General features: G+C 43.2%; 1 protein-coding gene across 1 annotated transcript in view; it reads left to right on the forward strand.

Annotated features, from left to right (window-relative positions):
* Positions 1 to 459: 459 nt before the first annotated feature.
* Positions 460 to 12833, forward strand: part of MCM3 (minichromosome maintenance complex component 3) — a 27217-nt gene continuing 14843 nt past the window's right edge. The window contains exons 1-9 of the mRNA XM_006881913.1: positions 460 to 654; positions 2375 to 2487; positions 3340 to 3548; positions 4244 to 4374; positions 7036 to 7274; positions 8045 to 8153; positions 8966 to 9119; positions 9446 to 9577; positions 10139 to 10347. Coding sequence (XP_006881975.1) covers positions 577 to 654; positions 2375 to 2487; positions 3340 to 3548; positions 4244 to 4374; positions 7036 to 7274; positions 8045 to 8153; positions 8966 to 9119; positions 9446 to 9577; positions 10139 to 10347 — 1374 coding nt within the window. The 5' untranslated portion in view covers positions 460 to 576. The remainder of the gene's footprint in view (positions 655 to 2374; positions 2488 to 3339; positions 3549 to 4243; positions 4375 to 7035; positions 7275 to 8044; positions 8154 to 8965; positions 9120 to 9445; positions 9578 to 10138; positions 10348 to 12833) is intronic.

A 12833-nucleotide genomic window follows, 5' to 3' on the forward strand; every position in this document is an offset into this window, starting at 1 on the left:
AGCAGTGGGTTAAGGGTATCCGGCATGATGAGGATGGTACAGGAAAGAACAAGGTTCAGGTCTCTTGTTCATAGGGTACTTTTAAGTCCTGCTGGAATCGCAGCCATCTAACACCACTAACAAAGCAAAACTTGAACGTACTAAACCCCCAAATACTGCAAACATAGCGCCCACGAAGAGAAGACTACAACTCCCAGAATGCAGCGCTCCCTAGGCCCTCTCCTGCCGGATTACCAGATGCCCATGCATCTCCCCTTGGCTTCATTGGTAGGTTTCCTAGATCCTGAGGAAGAAGCTAGGGCAGTGGAGACTTAAAGAGGATCCGCCCCGGATAGGACATTTCCCGCCACCACGAGACGCCAGACGTAAATCCTAAAAAAAGAAGGCGCCCCGGATTGGACACGCAAATTTCTGATAGAGTTTAGCCAATCAGAACATGGAATTGCGATCAGAGTCCCCGCCCCTTCCTCTCTGTGTGCTGTGGTGGCGGGAAAAGTTCGGAAGTTTTCGCGCCGGGGCGGAGCCTGTCCAGGACCTTCGCGCGACTCCTCGGAGGTGGTTCGGGGGGCTGCAAGCATGGCAGGTACGGTGGTGTTGGACGACGTGGAGCTGCGAGAAGCCCAGAGAGATTACCTGGACTTCTTGGATGACGAGGTGAGAGAGGCGGCGGGTTGTGAGGCTCTGGCCCCTGGCGCCCCTGGAGGTGTGGATGCAGCCCCTTTGCCGGAGCAGCGGCGGAGTCGCGCGGAAATCGCTCTAGACACTGAGCCTGGTGGCTGATCAGTGGTCCCAGGGCGCAGGCGCCTTCCACTCAGCCTTCTCTTCCTCTCCTTGCAGTTAGTAGCTAATTGGTTTTCTTGAGCACTTTTCTTCCAAGTGCATTGATCCCACGTGAAGGAGACAGATTCACAAGAAGAAGAACCAGAAGAGCAAAGCCCACTTTATCCTTTCGAAATCATTCCAGGCTCTTTTTTTGTCACTTCGAGAGTTACGCCTGCCTTAAGCCACAGTATTGCTGTTTGCCTTGTGTGCATATGTGTAAACTACGCCATGAATACGGAAGACGTGGTTAAAATTAGAGGTGCATTTGTGTGGTTCAGTTGGCGAAGAATAGTGACTGCGTAAAGAATGAGCAGATTTGCCTTGGAAGAAGTAAATGCTCCTTAAAAGTGAGAAGGGCAAGACAACGTTACATACCGTGGATATGCTACCGGAGGGACTTGTCCCTGGAGAAAGACGTCATGCCTGGTAAAGTTCCGGGCGGTGAAAAAGAAGACTCAATGAGATGGGTTGGGAAAGTGGATACAAGTGGTTTCAAATATAGCAATGATTTTGAAGATGGAGTAGGACCAGGCAATCGGGCCAGACCGACTGCATTGGGTGTAAATTGATTAGAAGATTGCCCGTTCTCCTCCAAAAAAACCCGCTAGTGAGTCCCATCCGCTAGAAGGGCTGGACCTCTGGGCTAGCAGCCAGCAGCAGAACTCCCTAGTCAGTGCTTAGCTCTTGGAACTGCTTAGCCGTGGGGTCTCCAGATAGATATTTAATAACAAACTTGCTGTATGGAAGAAAAAAAAAGACTTGCCGAATATGAGCGTTTTGGATGCATGAAAAGGAAATTTTAAAAGCAGGTTAAAGGGTTCTATGCTGGTAAGGGGCTTAGTGGGCACAGTGGTAAAGGGCTAGGCTGTTAAAGTTAAGAAAAGTCAGTGATTCGAAGTCAGCGGGAGGAAGGTGTTAGTCCGCTTCTGTAAAGATGTACACAAATTCTAGGGGAAGTTCTGTTCAGCCCTGTAGGAAATCTACTGCAACGGGGGTTTGGGGTATGCAGATACAGGAAGTTTTGTGTGCAAGCCAAGACTTAAAACCTATCCGTAATAACTAAGCTTTCCCTTTCAGGCTCTCTAATTCAGTTATGAAAACTCTTATTGGAAAATATAATACCATAGCTTTGTGCATAATGTTTAAATGAAAGGGCATTTAATATTAAGGAGAGTGTTTAATGTACATTTTACCAAGATTTTTGCTTACCTTTCTTTTAGTTTAGCATTCACTTTAATTCTCTTTTAGTTTAGCATTCACTTTAATTCTCCTTTGAAGGATGAGAAATGACACAGTATAGAAACATTTTTTTACAAGCTGTTGTGATGACAGTGAATTGACAAGTTGGATCATTCCTCAAAAAGAGGAGGTTATTTTGCAGTATTTCCAAAGGATATAGTTAGACTCAGACTTTAAGAGTAGAATGTGGGAGAAGTTGATGAATGGATCTTTGGGATTCAGTTCTGCCTTGGAGATTGACTTATTTATTGGGCTGTGACAGCTGCCTCTGTTTTAAATCATCTGATTTTTCAATCTGATGCGTATTTTGCAGGAAGACCAAGGACTTTATCAAAGCAAAGTGCGGGAGCTGATCAGTGACAACCAGTACCGTCTGATTGTCAATGTGAATGACCTGCGCAGGAAAAATGAGAAGAGGGCTAACCGGTGAGAAGCTCTGAGCAAATCGAGTCCCCTTCCACTTCCCCACAGTGGAATGTTGTTAGGTGCCATCGAGTCAAGTAAGACTCATTGTGACCCTTTGAACAAAAGTTCTGAACCCTGTTCTACACTGCACTATCTACACTTCCTGACACACAAGATCCCATTGCTGCAGTCTCCATGTCAGTCTACCTGCTTGAGGGTCTTCCTCTCCTTCTGTGGCCCTCTACCCTTTCCAGCATCATGTCCCTCTCCAAGGAATAACCCCTTTTAGCAACATGCCCAAAGTATGTGAAGCAAAGCCTCATCATTCTTGCCTCCAAAGAGCACTCTGGCTGCACCCTCTTGTTTGTTCTTTTAGCCGTCCATGGGATGTTCAGTGCTCTTCTCCAACACCACAACTCAAAGGTGTCAGTTCTTTTCCCATCATCCTTAGTCACGGTCCAGTTCTCAGATGCATGGCAAGTTAGTTATTTGGAAGGCTATGGTCTAAATCACTCAACTTTTCCAAACTGACATTATTACTCCTAAATAATTTTCCACAGTGGGATAGGCTTCCTAAAGTATGACCTGGATCAGATGTGATTGAATTGGAAACCTTGTCTCTCCTGCTCCATTTTTTTCCTTCTGAAAGTCTGGATGACATTTTCTCTTACGTGTTCCTTCTTCTGGTGCTTTAACTAAGGATCATCTGTACCCCTTTCACTAGTTAAAGTTGGCCTCCGGTTCTGATGCGTTTTACTGTATCCTGTAAGATGATAGGAGAAAATGGGAGTGTGATTTTCAATCCTTAGCTTTGATCAGGATTTTGGATTTTTGTCTTCTCTGCCTGATGTATATGTTCTTGCCTTTATACAGCCTCCTGAACAATGCCTTTGAGGAACTTGTGGCCTTCCAACGTGCTTTAAAAGATTTTGTGGCCTCTATTGATGCCACCTATGCCAAACAGTATGAGGAGTTCTACATAGGATTGGAGGGCAGTTTTGGATCCAAACATGTCTCCCCAAGAACTCTCACCTCCTGTTTCCTCAGCTGTGTAGTCTGTGTGGAGGGCATTGTCACTAAATGTAAGTGAGTTTAAGGGTGGGGTCAAGGGGAATGAAAGGGGATTAAATTAGAGGAACTGAGAAAGCATGTGAAGTGGAGTATAGCTGGGTAAGCTGGTGGCTTTAGAAAGATGAAAAAGGAAAGTTACACATGAAAGTTGGAAGAGTGCACAGAGATTAGAATAACTTTGACCCTCTCCTTGTGCTAAAAGTAATTAGTTCTTTTGAGAGCAGAAAAAAGTGTGATTCTTCATAGTTGTTACTGCATTGCAATCTTGAACATTTAGTATTTTTTATTTGGGATCGATTGTACATACAATTTTTGTAGCTATGGTGATATTCCATATAGTGATACAAAAATGAATAACCCACCAGGAGTCAATGAATGGTTAGCATTCTCAGTTCCTGTCTAAAAGTCTAGAGGTTTTCATTCAACTAGAAACTCTTTAGAAGAAGTGCCTGGCTATCTACTTCTGAAAACCAGCCATTGAAATTCTGGAAAATGAAAATAGTTTTGCTCTGACAGGCATGGTTAATTACCCCAAGTGGAATTGTCTCATGGTAACTGGTTTGAGGTAGACTTGGTTTGTCTAAAATAGCTTAAACTAGTCACAAGAAAATAGTCTGGGGAATTCTTGTAGGCCTGGCTTAATTCAAGTCTTGCTTCTGTCACCGTCCAGGTGAGTGACTTTAAATGTCTGTTTTTTCATTCCTAGGCTCTCTAGTTCGACCCAAAGTTGTCCGAAGTGTTCACTATTGTCCTGCTACCAAGAAAACCATAGAGCGACGTTATTCTGATCTCACTACGTTGGTAGCCTTTCCGTCCAGCTCTGTGTATCCCACTAAGGTGAGGGCAGTAAGGTAACTGGGCCTTCTACAGGGCTGGAGTCAAAGGTGTTTGTTTTCATGCAAGTAGATAGGTATTAGTTGAGGTTACGGCTTCCCCTCCCCTACCTTTTTTAAGAGTAAATACTAGAAAATTATAGTAGTGTTGAGAAAGGAAGAACAGTCATTCTGTCTTTTCAAAGCTAAAATCAGGTCTACAGTTCATAACCTGATTTTTAAATGGAACATGTGAAAATATTTATACTGTTTGAAAGGACTATGGGATTAGGCATTATTTGTATGACAACCATCCAGAATAAGAGGTACATACCAAAGTGGACTGGGGAAGGGGAAGGAGGAAATCAGGCAACAAAGAATGTTTTGTTGTGGTTTTTTTTTTAAGTTAACTGTGCGGTAGGGAGGAAAATGCAATAATGAATGAATGAAAATCTTAACTTTTCTGTAAACTTTAATTAAAATCACAAAAAATACTTATGTGAAGAGCAGTGGTGTCTCTCTGGAGACTAAGGTGCGTCTGATACAGGCCATGGTCTTTGCTATCACTTGTTATGCATCAAAGAGTTGAACAATGACGAGGGATGATAGAAGGAAAATTGATGCCTTTGAGCTGTGGTGCTGGAGAAGAGTATTGAGGGTACCATGGACTGCTAGGAAAACGAACAGATTCATCCTGGAGAGGGTTAAACCGGACGGCTCCTTGGAGGCAAGGATTCTGAGGCTCCGTCTAACATATTTTGGACATGTTGTGAGGAGAGACCGGTCCTTGGAGAAGGACATCATGCTTGGGAGAGTGGAGGGACGATGCAGGAGAGGAAGGCCCTCTATGGGGTGGATTGATTCAGTGATGGGGTAATTGGGATGGGAGTGTCGGAGACAGTGCGATTGGCACAGGACAGAGCGGAGTTTAGGGCTGTTGTACATAGGGTCGCTATGAGTCGCAAGCGACTCGACGGCACATAACAATAACAACAACAAACCACACAGTGGCAAATGACCTGTCTTTCTCTTGTGCAGCAGCTGGTGGATCCTAACAGTCTGCCTTTGGGATAGCAGCAAAGCTTCTCACCATTACAGGGCTCCACTTGTTGGCTCTGGAGGAAGGTCTTTGTCTCTTTTCACCATCTGTGTGCCTAGTGTTCCTTGGAGATCTCTAAGTGTCCTGATCTCAAACTTCTTGGGGTTAGGAGATTTTCAGTGCAAGGACCTAGGTTCAGAGGACACACTGTCTCCAGTTTTCCTTTCTTGGTGATTTTGAGCTCCGCCTCCTCTCTGCTCTTTTGCCTCTTATCGCTTATAGAAGAAAAGGTGTGGCTCAAGCAAGTTAGGCAGCGTTCCTTAAGGTACATGCTGCTGTAATCCTGACCCAGGAAATTTTAAGATTTACAACACATAAAATGGAAGATAGTTACATCACGTCACAGAATAGGGGGCTATTGCTGGGAATCATGGCTTAGTCAAGCTGACATTTTTTTAAGGACATAATTAAATCTATGACAGAAGTAATTCCTTAAGAAATGCTAATGATGTTTAGTACATATAGGGTAAGTATACACTTAAGTAAATAGTTGATGAGTTTTCACAAACTGAATATTCCTGTGTAATCAACATCAAAACAGGAACTGGCACAGCTCTACAACCCAAGGTGAACCACTCTCCTAATTTGTAATAGCATGGGTTACTTTGACCTCTTTTTATACTTTAAGTAAAGTACTCTTTGTTGTTTCTTTCCTAAAATTCATCATTGTGTGCAAATGTTTATTATACATAGTTATTGCTACATATTATTTCTTTGTGACTGTACTAAATTTGTCTAGCCACTTAATGTTGACAATATGTAGATACATTCTAATTTTGTACCATTAGAGATCACTTTGTTTTTGAGAACTCTTACATAGTGTATGGGAAGTTGTGTTGCTAATGTGATGACTACATGTCTCTGGCATTTGAATTCACCTGCAGCTTCTTCAGAGGGAGATGGACAGCCTTCTGTCATGCAGTTTACAGCTTCCAAAGCCCAATGGAGGGTCAGCTCGTTGGTTTCAATTCAACAGCAATGAGAGATGAATATTTTGGTACTTTGGATGACTATTTGTTGAGAAGCCTTCAGGTAGAGCTACTGCATCATAGTTTAGTAGAAGTAATGATTTAAAATTAGATACTAGTCAAATTTACGGTATTACAGCTATGGTTCCTTCAAAGAGAATGAACAAGTTTGTTCTGGAGAGAGTTGAACCAGGCTGCTCCTTGGAGGCAAGGATTCTGAAGCTTCGTCTGACATATTTTGGGCATGTTGCAAGGAGGTACCAGTCCTTCGAGAGGGACGTCATGCTTGGGAAGGTCAAGGGACAGCTCAGAAGAGGAATGCTCTTGATGAGCTGGATTGATTCAGTGACTGGGGTAATGGGGTAGGTGTGTTGGAGACAGTAAGTTGGCACAAGATAGAGTAGGTTTAGGACTGTTGCACATAGAGTCATTATGAGTTGCAGGAGACTCAACAGCACATAACATTAGATGGTTAATTATTAGTATGAATGGAGAATATATTTTTTCTTTGTTGTTAAAAATCATATTCAGTCATCTCCAGATGTGTTTTTCGTGATAGATAGGTGTAGTCTTTCTAAGATGGGCTGAGAAAACTACTTGGCTGTGTTCCTTTGTCCAGGATGAAGAAAACAATCCTCTTGAGACAGAATATGGCCTTTCTGTCTACAAGGACCACCAGACCATCACTATCCAGGAGATGCCAGAGAAGGCCCCAGCTGGCCAGCTTCCCCGGTCTGTGGATGTCATCCTGGATGATGACTTGGTGGATAAAGTGAAGCCTGGTGACCGAGTCCAGGTGGTGGGCACTTACCGCTGCCTTCCTGGAAAGAAAGGAGGTTATACCTCAGGGACCTTCAGGTAAGGGGTCAACCTTCAACTGTCAGGGATGCTCCTGGCAGCTTCAGTGTCTGTGGGATCCTTTCAAATGAAGGTTGTAATCCCATCTAATGCCAAAAGTGGGAGTCACTGATATTGTGATTATAGCTTCATAATTTACGATCATTTCTCACAGGCACTTTTATCTGGAACCAAGTAGGTCAAAAGGAGATAAGTGGTAGAGGGGTGGTATGATTAGCATGTTCCCTGATAAAAGAATGAGTCCTTGAATTTGTAAAACTACACTCCCCTCCCCTATTTGCTATTCATTTCACTATGTGTTGCACTGCTAACCCAAAGGTCAGTGGTTCAGATCTACTAGCTATTTCAAGGGAGAAAGGTGAAGAGTCCCCTCTTGTGAAGATTTGGAGCCGTGGAAACTCTGTGGAGGTTTCCAAAACTACCATGAAGTGGAATCAGCTTGACAGCAGTGAATTTTTTTCCTTAGTTTTTGCTGTCCTAGGTCAGTCTAAAAAGGTTTGTTGCTACTGAGAGTATTAACTATTAATGTTCAAAAGTCACTGCCACCGAGTCAGTGCTGGCTCTTAGCAGCCCTCCATTGTGTTTCCAAGACTAAAAAACTTGGTGAGAGGAGACTGCCCTTCTCTGCTGAGTCTGCTGAGCAGCTGGTTGATTTGAACTGCTGACTTTTCCTTCACAGCCCTGTTAGGAGCTGTGCCAGTAGGGTTCCCTAAATATTAGTATTAGGTGTTGAAACTGGCAGATTGCTCTAGTTCTCCTCTCTGTTCCAGGACTGTCCTGATTGCCTGTAATGTGAAGCAAATGAGTAAGGATGTTCAGCCTTCCTTCTCCGCTGAGGACATAGCCAAAATCAAGAAGTTCAGCAAGACTCGATCCAAGGTCTGAGCATCCTTGGGAAATAGAATTGTGCCTTGAAATGAGGGATTTAATTGTGGGATGGATTTATTATAAAGGTGGTGCGGCTGTCTTTTGTACTATCAGGAGAAAGGGCAAGTGTATCTTGAGTTGGATTTTTTTTCGCCCTGAATATTTGATGCTTGCTTCCACTAATTTAGTCCTATTTCACAAGTAAGAGTATTTTATTGTTTTGGGTTGGTGTGTTGTTTTTCTTTTTTTTTTCTTTAAATATTTCTGTTGTGTGACATCCTGGGCTACTAAGTATATTTAAAATTAAAAATAGAGTAGTAGTTAGAACAGTAGTGTACCAATATATTCAGGAATCAAGATACTAATGAATTATTATTTAAATTAAATACATGTATTTTTTTAAAAAAATCAAGGCCATTTATTTGTTCTTACTCTTTTGTTACTGCTTTCCAGTTTTTTTCATCTTTTCTTAAAGACAGGATTTACACTTTAGATTTGAACAAAATGTATGATGAAGAACAAAGCTGAAGCATAATACACAAAATGTTTTGAACATGGGACCAAAGGGTTTTTTTTATTTTGTGGGTTTTTTAAAAAGGTTAAACCTCAAAGTTCATTTTGCTCTCCAGTTTGCTTGTTCTTTCTGTTTCACGTATGATCTGATCAATGGAATTTCTCTTAAACAGAATCCTTGCAGTAGGAACAGCCTCTGTATTTGTGTGTTTCTCTGAATGGATTCTGCAGACTGGAGTATAAGGCAACAGCTCAGCAGAAACCTGTTGAATGAATCTCAAGGTTTTTCACGTGCTTGGTTCTTCCTGCAGGACATCTTTGATCAGCTGGCCAAGTCACTGGCCCCAAGCATTCACGGTCATGACTATGTCAAGAAAGCCATCCTCTGCTTGCTCCTGGGGGGAGTGGAACGAGACCTGGAGAACGGCAGCCACATCCGCGGGGACATCAATATCCTCCTCATAGGTAGGATGGAGAGTTGCACTGAAATCTGTCCTACCTTGTGGCGTGTGGAGGGATCTAGAACTGAAAGAGTTTGTATTCATTTGGCAGTGGTTCAGTTCCATCAAAGGACAGAAGGCTAAGAAAAAGATTTTTATTTTTAAATTACCATTTCTGAGTTTTTAGATACTAAGTTGATAGTATCTAAACAGTATTCTTCCACAAATGACAAAGCAGAGGAGATAATACTGTGAGCCAGTTATTACGTGTCTGTTGTGCCAGGAACTATGTTAGAGAAGCAGAACTTGCCGAGGGTTGAGAGCGTCACCACTGCCCCTGTCCAATTACAGGAGACCCCTCCGTTGCCAAGTCTCAGCTGCTGCGGTATGTGCTTTGTTCTGCACCCCGAGCTATCCCCACCACTGGCCGGGGCTCTTCTGGAGTGGGTCTGACAGCTGCTGTCACCACGGACCAGGAAACAGGTAAGAGGGTAAGAATTCATAGCAGTGAGATTAGAAACAGTTTTTGAACCTGCCTGGGGGACTGACTGAATGTTGGAAAAATACAGTTGTGAGATTAGTTTGGGTCAGGTTGACTGAGTATGAAATACCAGATGAAATCTTTGGTGTAGCTCTTTTTTTGACAAAATTCTCACCTGAAAAAGTTGAAACTGTTTTTGAGAGAGAAGCCTTGACAGCTGAAGGGGAAATGATTTACTTTTTGCATTATAGATAGAAATTTGAAGACCATTGACAAGAAACCAGATGTCTGATTGGGAAATCATGTGAGGATGAAAATAGAGAAATTCTAAAGGAAGAGTGTAGAGGGGACACCAGTTGTTTAGGACCCAAAGTGGGACAAGGAGACACTTAGTTTGGAGCAAAAAGTGACCCATGTAGTATGTTCTCAAAATCTCTAGGAGCTGACACACCTTTTACCCCATTTTTATAGGACATTGAGAGATGGTCTAGGAAGGGCATAGAAATCCTTCTTCTGTCTTCAGCTGAGGCCATAGCACATGCTTTTGCCTTCCATCTCTCCAGGGGAGCGCCGTCTGGAAGCAGGGGCCATGGTGCTAGCCGACAGAGGGGTGGTTTGCATTGATGAGTTTGACAAGATGTCTGACATGGACCGCACGGCCATCCACGAAGTGATGGAGCAGGGTCGAGTGACCATCGCCAAGGCTGGCATCCACGCCCGGCTCAATGCCCGCTGCAGTGTTCTGGCTGCTGCCAACCCCGTCTATGGCAGGGTGAGTGGGACTCAGCATCCAACCATTGTCTTACCTCCTTTGGTTTCTTTAAATAACTGGGTTGAGTTTGTTCTCTGGGTGATTTTGAGGAGTGAAAGACTGAGCATTTCTTCTTCCTGATTTAGAGCAGTGATTTCTTCACATACATCAGACTCCCCTGGGAAAGAGTTTATTTTAAAATGACTTTTACAAAAAATATGACATTGAAACCAAAAAATGGCCTAGTCTCATAGCCAACGTAGCTTAGTCTCAGTGGGTTCTCTGGAAGAGCAAAACCAGTGAGGTAGATTATGCATGAGTCTATAGAGAGATTGACTTCATCAAAGTTGACTACTGAAAGTCTGTAGTCTTGCAGAATCCACGTTTGTTGCTCAGGCAAAAGGTTGGAGACATCTGCTGGCTTGTGAGTCTGTTGAGTTGTTGTTAAATACCAGTGAGTCAGAACTGACCCATAGCTGACCCTCCAGCAGATTTTTGTAGCAGTACATTACACAGGAAATTGCCTGTCTTTCGCTATGAGTTTCTAGGGACTGGTGTTGTTGTTATGTGCCGTCGAGTCGCTTGCGACTCATAGCGACCCTATGCACAACAGCCCTAAACCCTGCTCTGTCCTGTGCCAATCGCACTGCCTCTGACACACCCATCCTGATTACCCCAGTCACTGAATCAGTCCACCTCATAGAGGGTCTTCCCCTCCTGTGCTGTCCCTCTACCCTCCCAAGCATGATGTCCCTCTCCAAGGACCTGTCCCTCCTGGCAACATGCACAAAGTATGTCAGACGAAGCCCCAGAATCCTTGCCTCCAAGGAGTTGCTTGGTTTAATCCTTTCCAGGATGAATCTGGTTGTTTTCCTAGCAGTCCTTGGTACATTCAATACTCTTCTCCAGCACCACAGCTCAAAGGCATCAATTCTCCTTCTGTCCTCCCTAGTCATAGTCCAACTCTCTGACGCATGACAAGTGATTGCAAAGACCATGGCCTATATCAGGCGCACCTTAGTCTCCAGACAGACACCGTTGCTCTTGAGTACTTTAGAGAGGTCCTTAACAGCAGACTTTCCAATCGCAATAGACTTTTTGATTTCCTGACTGTTGGTGCCAAGAGTGTTGACTGTGGAGCCGAGCAAACTGAAGCTGTGAACAATCTCAATCTCTTCGCCATCCATCCTGACGCTGCCAATTGGTCCAGTGGTGAGAATCTTTGTCTTCTTGACATTGAGCCTCAATCCATATTGAAGGCTGCAGTCCTTGACCCTCCGCAGCAAGTGCATGAGGTCCTCCTCAGTTTCAGCAAGCAGGATTGTGTCATCTGCATAATGCAGATTGTTAATAGATCTTCCACCAATCCTGATGCCACACTTCTCCTCATAGAGTCCAGTCTCCTGGATAATCTGCTCTGCATACATGTTGAAAAGGTATGGAGACAGGACACATCCCTGGCGTACACCCTTCCCAATTTGGAACCATGCAGTGTTACCCTGCTCTGTTCTGAGTATAGGTTTCGCATTAGCACAATTAAATGTTCTAGGATTCCAATTCTTTTCAGAGTCAGCCACAGTTTGCTATGATCCACAGAGTCAAACGCCTTTGTGTAATCAATGAAACACGAATAGACATTCTTCTGGTATTCCCTGCTTTCAGCTAAGATCCATCTAAAATCAGCAACAATATCCCTGTTACCACAACCCCTTCTAAACCCAGCCTGGACTTCCTTCTGGCAATTCTCTGCTGATGTGCTGTTCTAGTCGTTTTTGGATAATCTTCTAGGGACTAGCAAAAAAATCCCAAAAAACAAAACTGCAGATGTGGTGACTGAGGCTTCTGCATGATTACATCCCAAGAACTTGAGGCAAAGAGGTGAGTAGTAAGGGAGGAAGTCATATTTTTTCATATGGAGTGATAAAATGATTGCATCATGTGAAACTGGCAGAACATGTCCAGGTGAGTGCTTGCAGTCTGCTGAGAATTAGCCTAGTTAACACATTAACCATCACACCAAGTAGCCCTTATAGATGTGAACATGGTAGGAGAATTTATAAATCGATATATGAGAAATAAAGACTTACCATATTTCTCTTTGTTCCTCTCCTAAAAAAATAACCATTAACAATTTTATGACTATTTCAGGAAACAAAAAGTACCAGCATGTACTAGCCTATTTCCTTATTATTTACTATGAATATGATCACACTGTGTTCTATTTTTCTATCTCATTTTTAAATATTATCTTTTTTTCTTTTAATTTTATTTTATTATTTTTTGTGTGTATACTATCAAATCGGATCAGACTGGTACAGGAGGAGATTGTCCCTCCTTCTGCAGCAGCGCATCTGGTGGATTTGAACCGTGAACCTCTGGGCTTGTAGTACAGCTTCTTGCCACTAGGCCACCAGAGCTCCCTTAAATCTTATCTTATGGTGCTGTTATTTTTTTGTGCCAAGAAATCTGGAGAACAACCACTTGGCCAACTGACTGGAAGAGATCTA

The sequence above is a fragment of the Elephantulus edwardii genome, unplaced genomic scaffold (genome assembly GCF_000299155.1).
Source record: "Elephantulus edwardii isolate Elephantulus edwardi_28Jun2011 unplaced genomic scaffold, EleEdw1.0 scaffold00017, whole genome shotgun sequence".
In the NCBI taxonomy this organism is placed as follows: Eukaryota; Metazoa; Chordata; class Mammalia; order Macroscelidea; family Macroscelididae; genus Elephantulus; species Elephantulus edwardii.